Source organism: Ahaetulla prasina, chromosome 9, assembly GCF_028640845.1.
Source record: "Ahaetulla prasina isolate Xishuangbanna chromosome 9, ASM2864084v1, whole genome shotgun sequence".
Taxonomy (NCBI): Eukaryota; Metazoa; Chordata; class Lepidosauria; order Squamata; family Colubridae; genus Ahaetulla; species Ahaetulla prasina.
In genome coordinates this window covers 29764861-29788767 of record NC_080547.1, presented here as the reverse complement: position 1 = coordinate 29788767, position 23907 = coordinate 29764861, and the positions used below count along the sequence as shown (strand labels likewise).

General features: G+C 41.5%; 1 protein-coding gene across 1 annotated transcript in view; it reads right to left on the bottom strand.

Moving 5' to 3' along the window:
- Positions 1-23907, bottom strand: part of KCNU1 (potassium calcium-activated channel subfamily U member 1) — a 117035-nt gene that overhangs the window by 24177 nt on the left and 68951 nt on the right. Inside the window, 3 exon segments of the mRNA XM_058193984.1 lie at positions 3553-3727; positions 9734-9958; positions 14064-14160. Coding sequence (XP_058049967.1) covers positions 3553-3727; positions 9734-9958; positions 14064-14160 — 497 coding nt within the window.

Below are 23907 nucleotides of genomic sequence, written 5' to 3'. Positions count from 1 at the left end.
TATCACTGGCCATTTTTTTCTAGAAAATTTTTGTAAAAAGATTTTTTTAAAGCCAGAAACTTTTTCAGATATAGTCTGCATTTGATCATTGGTTCCAAGAGGTAGCTGTCTGAATCACAGCATCTGGCCAGAGAATGCTATGATAGAAGGATATTAGCTTTAAATTTTTTCCTCAAACAACTCAGTTCTAGTAGCACAGCTTATAAAAGTTGTGAGAGGAAGGATAAAGTTTCCAAACTTCTGAACTGGAGATTCAATACTTTAATCTTACCTTCCACTATCTCCTTTAGATACAAATCTGATAATTGACAATTTGTGCAATCCCCCCTCCCATTTCCTATCTCTGGGTTAAATCTTAGATAGGCACAAGCTTCTTTCAGCGTTCCCTATAACCTATTCTAAACTTCTTAGATGGAAAATATTCTCATTTAATTACTATTATCTTCAGTGTGAACCCAACATTTCCTGCTAGACTTCCCCCCTCTAGAACTATTCAAAAGAGTTAAACTCTGAATCTTACTGAATCTTACATTCATGACAACCTCATCTCCACTCCAGTTTTGGCAAAGTTTTTGATATGAAACAAAGAGACTTTATCTACCATTGCAAAGTTTAAAATAACAACTAAATGGGAACAGAAGGTGGCAGTATGTCAAAACAACTCAAAAACTAGTCTGTCAGCAACTGAGAAGCATTGCATTTAAAAGGCACATTTTTAATTGTCTTTATTTTTATTTTATTTTTTTAAAAAGAGAAACAAGAACCTTCTAACTTAAAAAGCATATTAACAGTGTGTTTTTATTTATATGAAAGTCCTAATATATTTTATGGAACTCACTACCTGGAAAGTAGGCATAGCTTAAATTTGTTTTCCCTTTCCAAAAGTAAAATACTAGATTCAACATTTGAGAATTGGAACTGCCTACCTTTGTTAACCTTCATATCTTAATTTAACTTTCTGTACAGGAGACATTATGGACTATTTTTTACACAAAAATACACATCATGTTTTTCTTCTGATGTCTGTACATGATTTCAGTTATTTTTAAGATTTTTTCATTCTCCATTCTTTCCTTCATCCATTTACATGTTTATGTTAATCTAGATAGGTGAAATGATAGATAGATAGATAGATAGATAGATAGATAGATAGATAGATAGATAGATGATAGGTAAATAGAAAGTTAGAGTGTACAGGTAGTCTTCAACTTATGACCATCATTAAGCCCAAAATTTCTGTTGCTAAGCAAGACATTTGTTAAGTGAATTTTGCCCATTTTACAACTTTTCTTGACACAGTTGTTAAGTGAATCACTGCAGTAACACAGTTTTTAAGTCAGTCTGTCTTCCCCATTGACTTTGCTTGTCAAAAGGTCACAAAAAGGAATTATGACCCCGGGACTCAGCAATTGTCATAAACATGTGCCAGTTTCCAAGCATCTGAAGTTTGATCCTATGACCATAGGGATGCTGCAAGTCGTAAGTGTGAAAAATGATCATAAGTCACTTTTCTCAATGCTGTTGTAACTTTGAATGTAAGCAAATGGTTGTAAGTTGAGGACTACCTGTAAATATAGATAGAGACAAAGAGAGAGAAATAAAAACCACAGTATAATTGGTGAACAGTAAATTATCCACAGAAGCATTTTGATGGCACCTTTAGAGGCAAATTCCTTTACTTCACTAAGAAAATAAGCTGCTTTTTCTATGCTTACTGTAGCTATGCCACCATCAGATAAAATGGAATTTTTGCACAGTGTGCTTATCTCAAATATTTTTTATGTCTGAAGTTTTTTTTAATTGTCAAGAATTAGGCTGGGTCTGCCAAGCAGCAGAATGGAGATATTTGTTTCAGGTGATACTATGAATGAAGAACAAATGAAGCTGGGAATGACACAGCAGGACCTTGGCCACTGCCAGGCTCCTGGGAAAGATAGCATTTCTGCTGGATATGAAATACATTGTTGCATTGCCATGAAGAAGCCTGCTTTCTTTTCTTTTCTTTTTACAACTCTCTTAGCTTTGGATGAAATTATTTTCTGTGTTGCGCTCTCTCCTCTCCTCCTCCTCCCCTTCTCCCCCTCTCCCTTTCCCCCCTCCCTCCCTCTCTCTTAATCTCTGTCTTGGCATGCCCAGTGTGCTGCTGTAAAACCTCCTGAATGTTAATAAAGAAATGGGCAGACCACTTAGGTGAGTTATCCATCCCCAGTTCATTTTCAGTTAATTAATATTGTCATTCCCAAGAGGAGGAGAAATCTTCACTCTTCTGTAAATGAAAAGACAGAAGAAAAGAATCTATAATGATAAAAATAAATGATGTTGGATGTAAGGTAATTTTTCAGATTATGTGTCTGACGCACTGATATAAATCCAGCCTTGAGTTTCTTTTTCTGGGGCAAGATCTAAGGGTCATTGAAAAAGAGGTGCAAGGTCAGGAACAATAGAGGAGAATGGGTGGGGGACTCAGGAGAACCCCTGTATTTTGCTGTCTAACACAGCTATTTGTTCAAACAGAAGGGCCAGCTGTGCTAGAAATTAAAAACCATTCATAGTATCCCTTGTGGAATTGCTCATAGTTCATAAATAGATTAAGATCCTTCATCAAATGTAATTTAGAGGTGAGATAAATGTTAAAAAGAAATGGTGAGTAAGTGGAGACTAATTAAGGAATTATGTCCTGAAATGTCTCCTCCTCCTCCTTCCTCCTTCCCCTCCCTCCCTCTCTCTTAATCTCTGTCTTGGCATGCCCAGTGTGCTGCTGTAAAACCTCCTGAATGTTAATAAAGAAATGGGCAGACCACTTAGGTGAGTTATCCATCCCCAGTTCATTTTCAGTTAATTAATATTGTCATTCCCAAGAGGAGGAGAAATCTTCACTCTTCTGTAAATGAAAAGACAGAAGAAAAGAATCTATAATGATAAAAATAAATGATGTTGGATGTAAGGTAATTTTTCAGATTATGTGTCTGACGCACTGATATAAATCCAGCCTTGAGTTTCTTTTTCTGGGGCAAGATCTAAGGGTCATTGAAAAAGAGGTGCAAGGTCAGGAACAATAGAGGAGAATGGGTGGGGGACTCAGGAGAATCCCTGTATTTTGCTGTCTAACACAGCTATTTGTTCAAACAGAAGGGCCAGCTGTGCTAGAAATTAAAAACCATTCATAGTATCCCTTGTGGAATTGCTCATAGTTCATAAATAGATTAAGATCCTTCATCAAATGTAATTTAGAGGTGAGATAAATGTTAAAAAGAAATGGTGAGTAAGTGGAGACTAATTAAGGAATTATGTCCTGAAATGTCTCCCTCCCTCCCTCCCTTCCTCCCTTCCCCCCTCCGTCCCCCTCCTCCTCTCACCTGCTTCTCTCTCTCATCCAGTTACACCCACAGAAAATCCTGATGATGCCACAATGACACACCTGGGGTGGCATCATTCCATAAACTCTATCTTATATGATTAAAACTTCTTATGCAATTGTGTAGAGTGAGACAATGGCATTATCCATACTACATCTTTTGAACCTCCATCCTTCAGTGGATGCCCATGTTTTACCTGTCAATGAAGTTTGCTTGAACTGCAAGAAACGTATATTCAGGGTAGCCAAGATAGGTTTGGTATCCACTAGAGTTTGATCACTGGCATCACTGACATTGGCTGAGAGAACGGCACACATGCTGCAGTACTGGATGCCAGCTGCCTTGAGATCTGAACAAGATAGTCCACTGCCCTGGTAAGAAAAGTAAGAATTTGTGTTTGTTTATGTTAAATTATACTTTTTTTATGCCTGGGTGGCATAGTAGACTAGAAGTGAAACTCTTGCTTCACAATCAGGAGGCTCTGAGTTTGATCCTGGGTAACATCAGATATTTTTCTCTCTGGGCTCAAAAAGAAAACATCTGCTGTGAATTCTGCATAGGCTTCAGGAAGGGCATCTGGGCAGTAAATGCTCAGCTCCATTCAGTCATTCCGACTCCACCCTGATGCAAGTGATTACAGGTTCATTAAAGAAAAAACACTTGTTTATGCTGTCATCTTCTCTACAATTTACCCTGGTTGGCTTATAAGATAAGAACCATAGAACTAACAACATTGAAACCTGAGTTTCAATTTAATATAAACATTCTTTTTTTTTAAAAAAAAAATATTGATTGTTTCAATTCCCCCCCTACACACATACATAGTTTATGAACAGAGTATTGGCCATATCATATCTTATACAATTTAACATAATATAAACATTCCTAATAACATTTTGATGAGACATGTGGAGATCGACTGGAAGCATCAGGGCAGGACAGTTGGGGAATAGTGAGCTCTGATGAGCTTTGTGAAATCCCGGGCTGACAAACCTCTGTCAAGGGGTCTTCAGACCGGATCTGTCCCGAAGGGATGGAGAAGAAGAAGAGGCACCTCGGATGACCACCTCGGATGACCAAGTTCCTTGGAAATCAGAGGAAACTCTTTGACTCAGCAGCGGTGGCGGTGGCCACAGTGTCCACCATTAAGCTGGAACAACCGGACCAAGTTTTTGAGCAGGAACGGTGATTTGGATGGAGTACTGATGTCAAGTGATTGCCAGCTCACAGGTAAAACAAAAAAGTACTTTTAAATTGGTAAAAGGTGTCCTGGCATGGAAACAGTGGCTAATTGGCATAGAGGAGCGTGAATGCAGGAAGAAAACCCAAGCGGAAGTTTAAAGCTTTAAAGCCCAAAATGGAATTTTGATTTTTGAATTATAATACGTGGAGACAGTTAAAACAGCAGAAGGAAAAACCCATAATAGATGTGGAGAGGATTTGAAAAAAAATTAAAATGCTTTTTTGACCACTGAAGGAAGAATAGAGGGATCTATAAAAATAAAGCCCCATAACAGAAGGTTTTTTGTTGTTTTTTTTACTTTTACTTTCCTTTTTTAAATTGGACTTGGAACAGGATTTTAAACTGAACTTTGGGGAACAAAAAATTAAGAAGTAAAAGATAAAAGGGTAAATATTGGTAATGTGGATTTAATAAATACAATAGATATCTTTGTAGCTTGTTGATTGGAATTGTGGATTGGAGAGAGACACCTACAGGTGGAGAAAAAAATTACAACACTTAACCTGTATTTTGGAAAAAAAGTCTTTCAAAGTGATAAGAGTGGTGGGAACTTTTGAGGAGGATTTGTGTGCTTGCAGGCTGTTTGATTTCAATAACCAAAGAAGGTGGAGTATAATAAAACTTAAAATTGGAATAACGACAATCCAGAAAGTACAAAATGGTGCAGGAATTAATTGAAATGATTAAAAGGATGCATACATTTTTAAAAATGGAAACAAATGAAATGATTACAATGTTACATGCAAAACCTAAATTGGATGAACTAGAAACTGTGTTGGAATACACCCAAGAGGATACAGAAATTATGAAGGAGAAGCAAGAGAGTGGTATCAAAGACAAAGACAAAGATATTGACTGTGAGAAATCAATTAATTATGTGGGGAGTAACAAAGGAAAAAAGAGGATTTGGGAGAAAAGAAATAAGATCAGAAGCAAAGATGAATTTAAAATATTACATTGGGATTAACGATGATAAAAAATAGAGAGGGTGGAAAGAGACAAGGAGAGAAAGAATGGGGGAAGAGAAAAAATATAATGATTTTTTGATCCCATCATTACACTGGGATTAACAGTGGGAAAATAAGACAGAGGGAAAGGAGAAAGAGGAGAGCAGATGGAAATACAGGGCAAACCAAGAGAGTAAAGGATTTCAGGAGAAAGAAGAAGAAAGAGAGAGAGAGAGAGAGAGAGAGAGAGAGAGAGAGAGAGAGAGAGAGAGAGAGGAAGAAGAAGAAGAAGAAGAAGAAGAAGAAGAAGAAGAAGAAGAAGAAGAAGAAGAAGAAGAAAATAGTTGATGAAAAGGGAAATATGTTTTATAGATTTAGAATTACAATTGAATTGAAATAAAATCTATAAATATAAATGAATTTTAGAAAGTTCAGTATATGAGATTGTAATACATTAAATGGCTTTAATGGTACTAATGGAATTTAGCTAAAGTATCTGAAATTATAGAATATTTTTAATGGTAATTAGGGAACTCACTTAAAGCATTTGAAATTATACTATATTATGAAGATCAACTATGTTTTTGATTATGGCTTATTACAAAGAGATATAAACAAATATATACATTTGAATATTATCTGAAATGCTTTTAATTGCAAATATGGAATTTAGTTAAAATATTTGAATATTGTGAAGATTAACTTAGTTTTAAAAGCAATGCTTTAATGTTATATAATTAAATGAGTTGTAGTAAGGTATTTGACTGTAGTATTTGGATAAGTTGTATATGTAAAAGTGTATGAACATCAATTTTTGTGACTGGAATAATGGAATTTAGAGAAAATGTTTGAAACTATATTCTGAGGTGAAAAGGCAGTAATGGGAAAATATTTGAATAGGATGATTTAGAGTCAGGGTTAAATATTAGAAAAATGATTGATTTGAAACTAAAGGGTTTTAACTTGGAGGAAGTAATGAGAGGAGGAAAAAAGAAAAAAATGATTAATGATTAGAGATTAGGGTGACTGGTAAGACTAGTTATATAACGGACTGGACCAAAATTGGGTAGATCCAGGTGAGGTGGCGGAGAAAAGTCTTGTGGAGAACATCTGGGTTGAGTTTGATACTGTGGCTCCTGAGAATGTGGACAGGTTGCTGAGAAGGCTGAATGCCACCACATGTTTATTGGACCCATGTCCCTCCTGGTTGGTACTGGCCACACAGGAGGTTATGCGAGGCTGGCTCCAGGGGATTATTAATGCTTCTTTGATGGAAGGTGTTGTTCCTACTGCCTTGAAAGAGGCGGTGGTGAGGCCCCTCCTCAAGAAGCCTTCCCTGGACCCAGCTGTTTTGGGAAACTATCATCCCGTCTCCAACCTTTGCTTCGTTGCGAAGGTTGTTGAGAGTGTGGTGGCACGTCAGTTACCCCAGTACCTGGATGAAACAGTCTATCTGGACCCGTTCCAGTCCGGCTTTCGACCTGGGTATAGCACTGAGACAGCTTTGGTCGCGTTGGTTGATGACCTCTGGAGGGCTCGGGACAGAGGTTATTCCTCTGCCCTGGTCCTTTTAGATCTCTCAGTGGCTTTTGATACCATCGACCATGGTATCCTGCTGCGCCGGCTGGGGAGTTTGGGAGTGGGAGGCACCGTTCTTCGGTGGTTCTCCTCCTATCTCTCCGACCGGACGCAGACGGTGTTGGCAGGGGGGCAGAGATTGACCGCGAGGCACCTCATGTGTGGGGTGCCGCAGGGGTCGATCCTCTCCCCCCTCCTGTTCAACATCTACATGAAGCCGCTGGGTGAGGTCATCAGTGGTTTTGGGGTGAGCTACCAACTGTATGCTGATGATACTCAGCTATACATTTCCACCCCAGACCACCCCAACGAAGCTGTCGAAGTGCTGTCCCGGTGTCTGGAGGCTGTGCGGGTCTGGATGGGGAGAAACAGGCTCAAACTCAACCCCTCCAAGACTGAATGGCTGTGGATGCCGGCATCCCGGTACAACCAGCTGCGGCTGACTGTTGGGGGCGAGTCATTGGCCCCGATGGAAAGGGTGCGCAACTTGGGCATTCTCCTGGATGGGCGGCTGTCCTTTGAGGATCATCTGACAGCCGTCTCCAGGAGACGGTTTTTATCAGGTATGCCTGATTCGCCAGTTGCGCCCCTTTCTAGACTGGGATTCCCTATGCACGGTCACTCATGCTCTTGTTACCTCTCGCCTGGACTACTGCAATGCTCTCTACATGGGGCTCCCCTTGAAGAGCACCCGGCGACTCCAGTTAGTCCAGAATGCAGCTGCGCGGGTGATAGAGGGAGCTGTTCGGAGCTCCCATATAACACCTATCCTGCACAGGCTGCACTGGCTGCCTGTGGTCTTCCAGGTGCACTACAAGGTGTTGGTTACCACCTTTAAAGCACTACATGGCTTAGGACCGGGGTATTTACGGGATTGCCTTCTGCCACCATTTGCCTCCCATCGACCCGTGCGCTCCCACAGAGAGGGTCTCCTCAGGGTGCCATCAGCCAAACAATGTCAGCTGGCGGCCCCCAGGGGGAGGGCCTTCTCTGTGGGGGCTCCTACCCTGTGGAACGAGCTTCCCCCAGGACTTTGTCAACTTCCTGATCTCCGGACCTTCCGCCGCAAGCTGAAGACATATCTATTCTTCCACGCTGGACTGGCATAGAATTAGTTTTATTATTTGTATTTTAATTGGAGTTTTATGGTTTTATTTTAATTATGGGCCAAATTTAATAAGTTTTTTATCATTGTTTTTATTATATTGTATCTATTTATTGTCGATTTTATTTGGCTGTGAACCACCCTGAGTCCTTCGGGAGAAGGGCGGTATACAAATTAAATTATTATTATTATTATTATTATTATTATTATTATTATTATTATTATTATTATTATTATTATTATTATTATTATTATTATTATTATTATTATAGAAATAAGGAAAATAAAATAAAAATTAAAGCGAAAGAATATTATGGCAAAAAGTGAAACATATACTGTAAATTGTGTTGGAAAATAACTAAAAGCTGTACAAATTTGTGACTCGGTCAATACTCTGTTCAAAAAAAATGCATTGTTTGTTTGTGTGTGTTTGTTAAAAAATAAAAAACTTTTTTTTAAATAAAAAAGAAGAGACATGTGGATTCCTGAGATTAAAAAAGGACAGAATAGTCTCTAAACAATATAGGAATAGAATAGAATAGAATAGAATAGAATAGAATAGAATAGAATAGAATAGAATAGAATAGAATAGAATAGAATAGAATAGAATAGAATTCTTTATTGGCCAAGCATGATTTGACACACAAGGAATTTGTTTTGGTGCATATGCTCTCAGTCTACATAAAAGAAAAGATATATTCATCAAGAATTCTAAGGTTCAACACTTAATGATAGTCATAGGATACAAATAAGCAATCAGGAAACAATCAATATCAATATAAAAATATATGCCACTTATTCAACCAGTAAAAGCTTTGGCACCTCAGAACAAAAAACAGATTCCTAGATTTTGGAATAGCAGATTTCTGCTATTCAGCAGATTTCTGTCCTAGAAAAGTCCAGTTAGTTTAAAGCAGAAACCCAAGAAATATATGGAAAATAGATAAGAAGCTACTTTCTTCAACTCTATTATCCTCCACCAAAAAATGAAAATCAGATCCAGGAAAATGAACTCATATATTCTTCTGTCTAGAGACAGCTTCAACTGAGAGTGCAGCACTAAGGATAGTATTGAGATTGAAGCTTCAATATTATCCCTTGACAATCTGCACAGCTTTAAGAAGTATGCTGTATAGAATGGATAACAAAATAACCTATGCTTGGATGGAGTGGTTAAGCTTCCCTTTTGCCTTTCCATAGCCTTCTCTGACTCTCTAACATTTTGAGATGACAAGTATGAACAAACAAACATAAATACAGTATTACAGTCAAAGACCAGATGATGTAACCAACCAAATGCAATTAATGGGGAGAGGGAGGGGAGAGGGACAGAGAGAGAGACTAAAATAGTGTTGTTGTTTTTAAAAAGCTCACCTTTTCACCAAAACAAGGGAGGGAGAGGAATGAGGTGTTCTTGCTTCATCTACAGTCGTAACACAACTAAAGAAATTTGCCTTATTGCCCCATCTGATGATCCTCCCATCCACTAAAAACACATTCATACCTTCAATAAGTGAAGTTTTGGAAAATTGTTGATGAATTCCCATTCCCGCTCAAGGTATTCAATGCAGCCAACAAAGACGATGTCCTTCAACTCACTGAATGCATAGTTGCTAGCTCGCAGTGGCATTACAAAGTTCCGTAATCCAATCATGGTTGAAGTGGCATCTCCAAAAACACAGACTATAATATGATCACGTAAGTCACTGAAAAACTTCTTTTTGGATTTCTAAAGAAGATAAAACAGAGAGTCTATGGAAATGAATTTGGCAAAATAGCAATGGAACTGAAAATACTGGAAAAGTGATATTATTTTACCAATGTTTACAGAGAATGCATTGATTGTACCAACATCTAACCTTTTCACAAGCCTTGGATTTTGGTTAAACTTTTAACTAGGTGACATACTCATCAGAAAGAAAGAGAGAGGGAGGGAGGGAGGGAGGGAGGGAGAGAAGGAAGGAAGGAAGGAAGGAAGGAAGGAAGGGCTCTCTTTACTACAATGCATCAAGGAGAGGCATGAGCTTCAGAGAGAGGTAGTAATACAGACCTGATATGTTGTGTTTTTAGCACAAAGAATGGCAATGAAAAGAAAATGTTTTGAAAATGAAATGAAACCCTAAACGTATGAAGGGGAAAATTTAAATTTCATGCTTTTCATATTTTTTCATATATGAAAAAAGTTTCATATTTAGACATTGTGAATTGTGCTCCTGAACTGTAGCATAAGAATCCACCACTGCTATGTTCCTATTCTCATAGTCCTCTTGGTCCTCCTGATACTGAAAAAAAACATCTGAAATTGGGAAGGTTTTATGTATAAAGTAGAATCTGTCACTTCTTACATGTTTAACAGGTTGGCAGTTTACCCATCAAGAGATATCACTTGTGACTCATCGTGTTGAATGAGATCTTACCAAAGTACTTAACATGGAAAATTTATTAAACTTGAGGTCACCATACCAATTTTTGAAAAAGCACGTACCTCACCCCCAAAGATCTAGTTCTAGCCTATGGATTAGCTCTTAGCACTCAACAAATTTATCATTTCTAGAATAATCTTTGCGAAGCAAAATATATATACCCCAACCTCCTAGAAAAATCTAAAATATCCTTTGGTCCACTATAAGATGATTTGTATCTATTCTGTCTATTATAGCCTTTTGTTATAGATTTCTGGGAACCTAATGACATCATGTTGTGTCAGAAAGCATAATGGTGATTTGTCATATTGGGTATGTGACATGATAAGGTGACTGTACTTAGGTGTGATGGAAGAAATCTTTAGATGATTGGAACATTCCCTATCAAGAACTGTCAACCAAACATTCATAAAACCATTTCTTCATGATGGTTTTATCTTTGAAGGAAAATAAAAGATTCATGTCAGGGAACTTTACTGATGAGTGATTAGAATCATTGCCAAATTAAATGATCATCTCTAACTAATTGGATTAGTTTAAATTGAATAATGAAATTTCAAGCTGTATTTAGTGGAACGTGCCTTAAATCCAATTATTAGTCTGTCAAGTGATGCTAAACAATGGAAGTGATTCATTCTATAACCTTTTAATAGATTCTGGGGGTACAGGAGGAGGGCTAGGCTGATTAGAATATGAGACAAAAAGATGAATTTGCTATATTGAAGACAAAGACAAATGGGCATATTAAGTCTAATAGAAGAGGTGTGAACATAAATATCTTATACCAAACTAAAGATGCTTCAAATTTCTTCTTGGAGTTTGGCACTCCAATTAATAATTTAAATAATAAGTTAATTTTTCTATATTATTGAGTTTATTGGTAAAATCTCCAATCAGCCAAATTATTAAGACCATGGTAAACCTGAACATCCAGTAAGAGGAAGACATATAAATGACCACACAAAAAAAAGGTGCCAGCCTTTGAACTATCATGTCAGCAATGGACAATCTTGAATAGCATTTACACTCCACACCACATCTTCTGGGGCTCCTTTCTGTATAAATGGGGCCTAGCCAGGGGTGAAATTAGACTGGTTTGGACCGGATCAGCGAACCGGTAAAAACCATCCCTGGCTGGCCCTGACCCGCCCGCCCGCTCACCCAGGTGCTTGCCTGCCTTTGCAAGCTGGCCAAAGGGACTGCCAGAAAGACTGAGTGGAAGGCAGGCAAGCAAGCAAGCAAGCAAGCATGTTGGAGCTGCCCGGCTGCGGGGAAGGGAGCTAGGAGCCTACTCCCTTCCCTGCGGCCCTGCCATGCTTGTCTGCCTTCCATGCGGCCTTCCCAGTGGTTCCCCATGCCCGCTTGCCTTCCAAGGTCACACATCCAGACCTTAATGGGAGACACACCACTTCTGAGCTGGCCTGGCCAGTGGGTGGGTGGGTGGGCGGCCCTTGGGGGAGATGCAGCCACTGCACTGGGGCTGAGAGGGGTGGCAGCACCACATGTGCAGCTCCAGGACATCCTCCCTCCCTCCCAGAGCAATGCTGTTGCCCTGGACCTTGCCTTCGCCTCTGCAGCCTGCTGGCCCCTTGGGGCAGTGCAAATGCCACTTTTCCCCTTCTCTTTCTGGGCAGAGTGCCTCTGCTTGTTGGGGCACTTCCCTGAAGCCGGCAGCTTCGTGGCCAGCTGCTTTGCTTTTTCCCTCTTTTTGGGAGGCTCACAGGAGGCTTGTGCAGCGGCACCAGCACCTGCATATGGAAGGCAGGCAATCCAGATGCCTCATGCTGGTGCTTGTTTGGTGCAGCTGCAGGCAAGCCAAGAGACAGTGGAACAAAGGGTCTGGTGCATTGGTATCGCCTCTGCCTCCCCCATGCCTCTGCCTCCACCTTCTTCTGGTGCCACCACACAAGCCTCCCATGAGGAAAAAGAGGGGAAAAGCAAAGCGGCTGGCTGTGGAGCTGCCAGCTTTGGGAAGTGGCCTCACAGGCAGAAGCCCCGTGCCCAGAAAGAGATGGGCAAAAGTCATTCTGCACTGAAACAGAAACAATGCTGAAGGTTCGGAATTGAGCTTTTTTTGCGAACAGCAGGAAAATGGAGAAGAGAGATTTTCCTGCCTACCATTCTTACCTCAGTCTGTGCTGAGCTTGAGGGATAGATGACAGGCAGGAAAATCCCCCTCCCTATTTTCCTGCATTTCATGAAAAAAGCTCTATTCCGACCCTTCAGTGTATCCCATGATTACAACTCTGAAGGAATGGAGCCATTTTCATGAAAGGCAGGAAAATGGGGAGGGGGATTTTCCTGCCTGTCACCCATTCCTCAAGCTTAGCACAGACTGAGGGAAGGATGGTAAACAGGAAAATCCCCCTCCCCATTTTCCTGCCATTCATAATAAGGAGTGACTGCAAGGGGAGTGGCTGGGTCAGGGGCCCCTCGATGTGAGTGATGTCGAGTTGGCCATTCCCACCCAGTCACATGACCCCCACCAAGTTATGCCCACCAAGCCAAGCCCACAAAACCGGTAGGGAAAAATTTGAATTTTACCCCGGGCCTAGCATCCTCCCCTCAATGTGACTGTGGGGTCTATGTCAAACTATAGATCACATCATGACCAGCTGTAAACTGAGGGCATATTCTGGTCCAGTATCTGATTTTGTTTAAAAAAATATAAATGATGCTGCGCTTCAATGGTTAGTTGACCTAAACACTGATATTTGAACATAGATCTTCTTATATTTATATTTTATTGGGTTCTACTAATCTAGTTGAAATGTTAATATATATTGCTAGTTCGTTTATGATATAAACACTAAATAAATATATACACTAAATAAATAAATAACTGTGACCATCACTACTTTAGACGTCACAATGTTAGACGTTATGCATTGTCTCAAAGACCAAGAATTAACACAGAAACTTTGTGTACCGTTATCAATGGTCCACAGCTTTTTGCTATCAGTTGCAAAAGAAAAGTTGGCAGCCACTCAGATAAAAATTGTCTAGAATGATCTTATTTCAATACTGGAGTAAATAAGTATATGGTCTGTATAACTGCACGTGTAAATAGCAGATGGTGTTACAAGCTGCAGGATTCTGCCTAATGATAGACAGGATACCACATTACTATTAATCTCTGACATTTGTGCAGAATACATTGAAGGTAGATCTAAGCGTTGTTAAAGGGCAACCTCAGAACTCTTTAGTTTCTTCTTGAAGGAGGCAGAAACTGGGGAGGTTAAATTCCTCATTAAAAAAATATGGAAATCGCATGGAAGAAACTAATAAGTAAATACAAGCAAAAATGGCCTAAAATAGAAATAGTTTCTACTAATTAAAAATAAGTTCTGTAATTTAAAAAAGTAAAGTAATGCCCTGAATAAATCTAGATCATCTAGGTCCATTACCTACCAAGAGTGCCATTTCAAAAGGGACAGCTTCACACCAATGAAACATTCTTGTAGCATCCAATGAGCAACTATCAATTTCTTCTTCTTCTTCTGAATGTCTAGGTGGACAAAATGACAGATTGTCATAGGATGACATCTAAGATCTGAAGAATAACAGAAGTTCTTCAAATTTGCTTTACCAAAACATAGCATGTCATACAATTGGATGCAAAGAAAAAAACAGAGGAAGGCAGACAGGCAGACAAAAGTGAGAAGGACATAGTCAGAAGATACAAATAGGAAATTGAGATACTTTGCTCTCATTTATGAATCAGCTTGTTGAATGAGATCTCAGTCAAGACAATTCTGCTTTTATCCAGTATGCTTTAATTTAAGGACATCTGTACACTTGAATGGAGAGTATCAAGATCACATTTTAAAAAGTATCAAATACAGAACAAGGATTAATATATTTTATCCGACTGGTAAGTTATTTGACATTTGTATTATGTTCTTTGGTAAACAAGGCAAAAATCCCAAACTGATAGAAACTCATGACAATTTTGGGTTCATGCTAAAATGTTCCTTTCTTTTTGACATGGTGTCTTTTCTACCCTTTATTGATTTCTGGGCATTAGACAATGACATGTGTCAGAGAACATAGCATTCCTTTTTTGTATTATACATATGACTTTGAGAAGGTGTAATAGATATGACTGTAATAGATATGACTGAAAATATAATTGACAATGAGGCTATATAGTCTGTAATGTATCTTTAAATGTTCTGGCGGGAAACAAGCACGTTGCTGATTGGTTGAAGCCGCCGGCTAAACTGTATTTAAGGAGAGGTTTTTCCCCAGCCCGGTTGCTGGGTTCACTGTATATTAAAGAGCAGTTGTCACTACCCTGGTCTCCTGCCTCATTACTGCCCAAACCTAACACTGGCGACGAAGGTGGGATCTCGAGGCTAAAAGCACCAGGAACGAGCTGAACGCACGAAAGAACCGAACCCAGCAAATTCAGGGCGGAAACGCAGAGATGGCCAGCTACACACCGCCCGCGCCGTTTGACCCATCCAAGGAGAAATGGGGAACGTACATGACCCGTTTCGAGAGCTTCCTCGAGGCGAACGAACTGCAAGGAGTTCCAGATAACAGAAAAAGGGCATATTTCCTGAGCCACTGCGGTCCCGAGGTCATCGACATCGCAGAAGCCCTGGCAGAGCCAACGCCGGTACAATCGGTATCGTGGCAAACTCTGCAGAACCTATTGAAGAACCATTTCGCGCCAACACCGTCCAAATATGTACGGCGTTTTGAATTTGGAGAGCGCAGACAGCAAGAGGGCGAATCCATCAGCGAATACATGGCCGCACTGAGGAAAGCCTCCAAGGATTGTGGGTACCGAGATTTGGATGAGGAACTGTTAGAGCAACTCATCCGTGGGGTTAGAGACATTCGTTTGCGGAGGCGGCTGCTATCAAAAAGCAATCTAACGCTGGCAAACGCTCTGGACGAAGCCAGAGCTCATGAGATGTCCACCCAAGCAGCGGAAACCCTACAAAAGCCGCTTACACCAATGGCGAGCGCGAAATCAACCCCGGTCCACAACGAAGAAATCCAGACCGAATCAGACGGCGAGGATGAGGAAGGAGTTTTCCACACCGGGAGAATGAGCAAAGAAGACCGGGATGAATGCGGAAGTTGCGGAGGGCAACACCAGCGTCAACAATGCAAGTTCAAGGACGCCACATGTCGGCGGTGCGAGAAGAAGGGGCACCTGGCTCAAGTCTGTCAAGCACCCCAACCTTCCCGCCGAAAATTCAAACCAACCAATCAGAGCGCGGGATCGGCAAGGCGACCCGTGATTGGTCAAAACAAAAAGGGCGCGAAGTCAAATCGAACGACCGTGATAGTGGGTCGCAGCAACCCGCGAGAGAAGAAAATCTTCACAAAACCGAAAATCAAGGAGTGCCGTGCCGACTGGAAGTGGACACAGGGTCAGCGATCACAATCATGTCCTGGGACACTTTGCAGCTTTGCGAAAATCGCCAAACGCAAACTGCAAACACAGCGGCTAAAAGTTCAAGACTACCAAGGGAATCGCATCCCTGTTCGAGGGACAACCTCCGTCCGCGTCGAGTATGGACCACACAAGAAGACCCTGCCCATCACGATAGTCGAAGGGACCCTGCCAAGTTTGTTGGGACTAGACTGGTTCCGTGCGTTGGGCATGGGAGTGACTGGCATCCACAGAAATGACTTTAACCTAAAGGACACACTCATGGACGAATTCGAAGATGTTTTCAAGGACTGCCTGGGCAAGTACAAGGGGACCCCTATTTCTTTCAATTTAGACCCCCAGGTAGCCCCCATACGGTTAAAAGCAAGGAGGGTCCTTTGCCCTTAAACCCAAGATTGACAGGAGATAGACAAACTCATCAGTCAGGGATACTAGTGCCAGTCGATCACGCATAGTGGGAGACGCCAATCGTCACCCCAGTGAAACCAGATGGGTCAGTTAGAATCTGCGCTGACTACAAGGCAACGTTAAACAAAGCCTTGCAAAAAAGCGCTTACCCGGTCCCCGTGGTGCAACATTTGCTGCACTCGCTGGGGCAAGGGCACGTTTTGCCAAATTAGATTTGGCCCAAGCCTATCAACAACTGCCTGTAGACGCCAACACAGCGAAGCCCAGACAATTGTGACTCACAGAGGTGCTTTCAAGTGTACCCGGTTACAGTTTGGGGTGAGTGTGGCACCTGGTCTATTCAAAATTTAATGGGCGACTTCTGCAAGGGCTCCGGGGTAGTCCCTATTTTGATGATGTATTGGTATCAGCGAAAATTTAGAAGAATTGGGGAGCGTTTGAGAAAAGTTTTGGGCATTTTCCGGTCAGCCGGTCTAAAGGTTAAAGTGAACAAATGCCAAATAGGGGTAGAATCCGTAGAGTTCTTGGGCTACAGAATAGACAAGGAAGGAATCCACCCCACTGAGAGCAAGGTCAAGGCAATAAGAAAGGCTCCAGCGCCCAAAAACAAAACAGAGCTACAGGCATTCCTGGGTCTTGTGAACTTTTACGCGGTCTTTTTGAAAAATAAGGCAACCGTTGCCGAGCCGCTACATAAGTTACTGGGAAAGAATACTGTTTGGTCTTGGGGAAAGACGGAAGCGAGGGCTTTCGAAGCAGTAAAAAACCTACTCTCGAGCGATAGCTTACTGATCCAGTATCATAGCACAATGCCATTGGTATTAGTTTGTGATGCTTCCCCTTACGGGGTGGGTGCAGTGCTCAGCCACAGGCTTCCAAATGGCACAGAAGCCCCAATAGCCTTCTACTCCAGAACGATGTCCTCGACAGAGAGGAACTATAGTCAGTTGGATAAGGAAGCTCTAGCTATAGTATCAGGGGTAAAAAAGTTTCACGAATACGTTTTTGGTAGAGACTTTGAAATTGTTACAGACCACAGACCACTGTTAGGGTTACTGGCTGGCGACACCAACGCCTGTGGCACTTTCGCCCGATTGACCCGATGGACTATCTTTTAGCCGCCTACTCCTATAAACTGCGGCATCGGCCAGGAAAAGAGTTGGGGCATGCGGACGCTAAGCAGATGCCCACTGCCAGGGGCGATCGAGACCCCACCCGGGACGCCCATACTGTTAATTGACTCTCTGGACTCTGGCCCAGTCACGTCTAAGGAGGTGGCTCGGGCGTCATACCGGGACATTATTTTGAGAACTGTACTTGATTGGGTACAAGAGGGTGGCCGCTGCGCCGGGCGGCGTTTTAAAGAGTTTGTAAAGAAACGTGGGAACTTTCGGCTCAAGGGGTGCCTGCTATGGGGGATCGAGTGGTGATCCCAGAGAAATTGAGGAAAAGGGTGTTGGATCTCCTCCACGAGGTCACCCAGGGATCGTGAGGATGAAGGGTCTAGCGAGAAGCTATGTGTGGTGGCCTTTAATGGACTCGGAAATTGCTGAAAGGGTAGGGAAATGCCAGGCCTGCCAGGAGTCCAGACCGCTACCCCCAACGGCCCCGGTTCGGGAATGGGAGAAACCCCAAGGGCCCTGGTCTAGAATCCACATTGACTTTGCCGGCCCCTTCCACGGCCAAACCTTTCTGGTAGTAGTCGATGCCTACTCCAAATGGCTGGAAATCATTCTCATGAGATCCATGACAGCCGAGGCCGTGATCTCAGTCCTACGACACCTATTTGTAACCCATGGGTTGCCCGACACGTTAGTATCCGATAACGGCCCGCAATTCACGGCAACCCAGTTTGAGGAGTACTTGGCAGAAGAGGGCATCCGGCATGCCCTCTCGGCGCCTTTCCACCCTGCGACGAATGGCCTTGCAGAGCGTTTCGTCCGGAGCGCAAAAGAGGCATTGTCCAGACTCAAGCCAGGCGACTGGCAAACAAAAATCGATGTTTTCCTGGCCGTCCAACACAGAACCCCCTGTGTCACAACCGGCAGAAGCCCAGCAGAATTATTAATGGGCCGAAAGCTCAGGTGCCCACTAGACCGTTTAAATCCAAACTATACACCGGAGGGTTACAAGGGGGGACTCGAAAAAACAAGAGGAATGGACATAGGCGACCGAGTGTGGGCACACAACTATGGTGAAGGCCCGACATGGGTAGCAGGAAAAATCCTAAACATAACAGGTCCAAAATCATACTTGGTGGAGATAAAAGACGGCCGGGTATGGAGGCGCCACATAGACCAAATAAGAAAACGCATAGCCGAACAATCCGAATTAGACGAAACAGGCCCTGACTATACAATGTTTGAATCCACAGCTGACTCAAACCCGGGGAAATCGCAGGACTTATCTGAGTTCCAGGAGGTCCAGCGACGCCAACAGGTTCCATTAGAAAACAGCAGGGACGACTCGGCAAATAATCCAGGGCCGGATGGCCTAGAGGAGGAGCTGAGAGGAGCAAACAGCCCCTCCAGTCAGCTCGACCCACTCCCAGGGAATGAATTGCGCAGGTCCGAAAGAGTCAGGAGACGCCCAGTCTATTTGCGTGATTACGTTGAAAAATAATATGTAAATATCATGTAAATATTGGTAAAGTGTTTTCTGGGAGGGAAGGAGTGTAATGTATCTTTAAATGTTCTGGCGGGAAACAAGCACGTTGCTGATTGGTTGAAGCCGCCGGCTAAACTGTATTTAAGGAGAGGTTTTTCCCCAGCCCGGTTGCTGGGTTCACTGTATATTAAAGAGCTGTTGTCACTACCCTGGTCTCCTGCCTCGTTACTGCCCAAACCTAACACAGTCAAACGTTATCAAGCAAGGATGAACCTAAAAAACAAGAAACAAAACAAGTCCTTAATTCCACCCAATGGAATCCTTGGCAGAATTATTTTACTTCCTCTTACTTCCATCAAACTTCATTTCTGGGGCAGTGCACAAACATCTTCACAAAATACCTTATTGCCAAAAATAATTTCCAGGATTCATAAATACACGTGCATCACAAAATCAACACAAGTTACACCTGCCACAGATGGCTGATATTTAAGTAAAACCAGGAAGGAGTGACAGCTCCCTTCTCACCAAATAATATCCCAGCCTTTAGTAAGTAAGTGTCAAAAAGAATGTCAGGATTCAAGTTTAAGCAGCAGGAAGAAAAAGAGTCAGGGACCATCTTCCTTGCCATTCTGCACAGGCTTCTTTAAAAGAGAAGATATGGTATTAGTAGATAATATGGGGAAAGAAATTAGTATGTGTATCTCAGTGCGCTTATGCCAAGAATAGACATTTTTGTCCATTAGTCATATGGCACCTCCCCAGCATTTGCAACCTCCTCCTTGCTGCCCAGATGATGGATTGGTCAGCTGTTGATTAAATTGTGTTTTGGCATGAGGGAAGCTATCTTGTTGCAAGCTCTTTTTAAGTCAGCCCAGCTCAGCAAATCAATCAGTGCACACTTTTCCATCATCATAAAACCATGATCTATGTACACAAGCTGTCACAGACAATATCTCCCTTCACTCAAATGTTATAGGAAGCATCTATGCCCTGGAGGGAACACCTGTCAGAGCCCTGGGCAAAGAAATAAAAAGGAAAGGCAATGCTTGAAATGCACTTCATCATAAAGGCATCTTTCTTCAGATATCATTGTGAAAGTGAAAGGGGGAGAGGGTGGAGAGAGTGCTCATCTATCTCGAGGTGCCTTAACTACTCTTCCCATCTGCCATATTTTCCACAAGCAATATGAGGTTGTCTAGAATCTACTGCCCTAGGAAGGTCAATGAGCAATTTTAATGAATACAGCTTCTGTGGTGGGAGGTCTCGGGGAACATGAAATGAGAAGGAGAGAAAAACAGAGATATCAAAATAAGGATCCAGTCTTCCAAGGAAGTTCCCTGAGTGGCCACAATTTTGCTCAAGCCTATTCAGCAAGCTAAACATTTAGATCCACTACAAAATCTAGATTTTAGGCCTGAAATTTAGGAAAGGATCTTCTACCAATCAACAATGGCTTTTTTCTAAGATGCCATCTTTGAATGGCATCATTTTTTTTCTTTACCATATCATCAGTTTCCTTTCTTTTTTCCCAGCACAGTCCCCATGATTGCCTAAAGGGAAAAGGCAAGTTAAGTAGATGATTATGTTCCCTTTTTATTGTTACTTCAAAATAAATAATAAAAGCTAAGGTGTTCTAGAATATGTCACAGGTCTGCTTTGTTACAGTTGATGTACCTTGGACTGTAAGCACATTACAAATCAGGCAGTTCATTTTGCTAGGCTGACATTATCTGTTTTCTAGGGTTTAAGCTGAGGATGGATGGCCAGCTATTCAAACCAACTGGGTGAACATTTTTGGATATACTTATTTAGAGTGAAAGTCAGATTCTATTTCAAAAACTTGGGGGAAGAATGCAGGGACAAAATCTCATACAAAATTATGTTTAAAAAACCCTCTTTAAAATTTTGCTCTGTCTCCCCATCCTACTTTAATTATGTCTATTAGATTTTTCATAGCAAGGATGACCAACCCTTTGCAATTGAGACTTTCTATTTGTCCCACTTTTAAGCAAATTCTTACTATTGAGGTAGAAAATTGCACAACATATTTCCTTCCAACAAGAAGGGATCTCATCCCGACTTTCAGCCTCCTGAAGATCTGTTCAATTGCTGGGAAGATTTAATTTAATTTATTTTATTTGTCATAACAGCATACATAAGCATAAGCATGAAGTAACTATACAGCATATGAGTATAAACATGTAATAACTATATAAATTGGATATAATGAAAGGAAACAGTAGGACAGGAATGGTAGGCACGTTGGTACTCTTATGCACGCCCCTTATAGACCTCTCAGGAAAGGGGTGAGGTCAATAGTAGACAGTTTTTGATTGAAGATTTTGGGACTTTGAGAAGAGACCACAGAGTCAGGTATTGTATTCCAAGCATTAACAACTCTGTTACTGAAGTCATAAGTCTTGAAGTATTTTGAGGAAAGATTTCTGTGGTATAGGTTAAAACTCTTTTATATGCTCTCAGGATTGCTGAAGAGAGAATGTGATCAAGAGTTGTTGAAAAGAGAATGCAATCTGGTAATACTAGATCTTTGTCCCAGCTTTCAGACAAATCTGGAAAAAGGGATCTGATTTTTTAAGGTTGGCCAAAACGTACAGAGAGTAATCTAAAGTTGTATGTGGTAAGCTGTCGTGTCCCACTCCTCCACTGACGGCCGGGTCGGGGAAGTCCGTATCAGGCATGCCTCTGCAGCTCTGCCAAAGTCCTAGCAAAGTTCTCAAGGCAGGCAGGAGACCAGGGAGTGACTTCAGCAATATAAGGTAGACTTTGCCTGACTCAGAGAATGCCAGAAAGCAGTTCCTTTATATAGGCCATGGGGTGTGGCTCCATGACTCAGCACTTATCCAGGCCTGCCCCTCCCTTCCTTTTGCTGATGCCACCTATCAATTCTCCTGAAGTGAGGATCTCTCCAAGCTCCAGCTGTTGGCAATTCACATTCCTCAGGCTCACATGCTGTGGGGGAGGGGGAGGGGTCTAGTTGCTCCGTTTGCCTGGGCATGGAGCCAGGGCTGGGGGCTGGAGGCACGTCAGGCCCTTCGGCCTGTCTGGGCATGGTGCCAGGGCTGGGGGCTGGAGGCATGCCAGGACATTCCTCAGCGTTCGGCAAGAGATAAGAGGGACCCTGCTGCAGGGAAAGTGAGCGAGACACAAGCAAAATGAGAGCTGCTTGAATCTACCCTTAGCAGGCACAAGGAACTGAACAAGTTTGTGAACAGACCAAAGCAGTTCTTTATTGTTGGTTACATATATTACAAGAATCTCATCAGGCTGCCTGCATTCCCTTGTAAACCAGCAGGTAAGGCTTTGCTAGTATGGTCTATGATGTTTCCTCCCCTGGAATGACTCCATAATGGCATGCCTCTTAACTCTCCTTTAGTTGGTGATCCCACTATATCCCTATAGAAAACCCATTGCATACACAATACTCACTTTTAATATTGTTCTCCCCCCACCCAATATGTGAGGTTTTTAATTAGTAATTTATCTATGCAAATGCACCAGAAGGATTAAACTGAACAAAATGACAGTACTAAGGACCTTGAGAGCTGAAGAGAGCCTTGGATTTGAGTATCCCTAACTCATTTAACTGTTATGTCATATGGGTTTTCATTTCACCCTACAGTAGTAAGGCTTGATATGAAATGCACAAATACTTACAAATGTGTATAACATTTCCATGTCACTTTAATGCTATGTTTATGGGAAGCTGTCATCTCTTTCTCTATTTCCACTTCATTACCCTGAATTAATACCACTCAATTTATAATAATGAAGGGTTTTGCTTGCCATCAATTGAAATACTATAAATTAAGATGCATGCAGAGTCTCAGTTTGTATAGTTCTTTTAAAAAAAAAGATTTATAGCATTTCAACTGCTATCATGAAAAACCCTTGCAGACAGGTAAATCTAATAATCAAACAAGCAGCAATATTTCAGCAATAGTTAATCTATCAAATAAACTTAAGCATCAAGAATCTTCTGTCAATGTCCTCTCTTTTAACAATGGACTCTTCTTCTCAATGGTTTGCCTTCAAAAGTTCTGGGTGCTCCATCACTGGAGGCTTTTAAGAAGAGATTGAATAGCCACTTGTCTGAAATGGTATAGGGTCTCAAGCAGGAGGTTGGACTAGATGATCCCTAAGGATCCTTCCAGCTCTATTATTATAATATTCTGGTCTGCAATTCCCTGCGCTACATGATGGAATGAGCTCCCTGTCCTCACCTCAGTTCCTGCCAACTTACCAGTTTGAAAGCATGCAAATGCAAATAGATAAATAGTGGAAAGGTAACAGTATTCCATAACACCATTTTGGCCACATGACTGGAAATGTCTTTGGACAGCACTGGCACAATGGCTTTGAAGCAGAGATGAACAATGCCCTCTATAGTTTGCAACAAATAGGGAAGTGAAATCTGCAGGGACTCCTTTACCTTTATTTTGCCTAATACAACTTTGAGTTGGTTTAATACTAGACTAAACCCAAAAACCTAGTCTTAAAAATTTAGGGTGTTTTATAGCATTTTAAGAATGAGGGAAACAAACAGATGCCTCTTTTAAAAGAGAAGGCAGGTTTTGAAGGATTGGAAAAAACATGCCGTCCAATAATGTAAAAAGTAAAGCCAGAATATAATTGATTATTTCATATTCTAGATAGCAGACCAACACTTTGCATTTTAAATATTTCATTCTAAAAAGAAGGGGGATCCAAACAAATAAAGTATTGCAAGATTATTCTAACTTTTATTGCTCAGAGAAAAGGATATGTTTAGGATACCTGTAATCTTTAGCTTGTCAAATGTTGGGG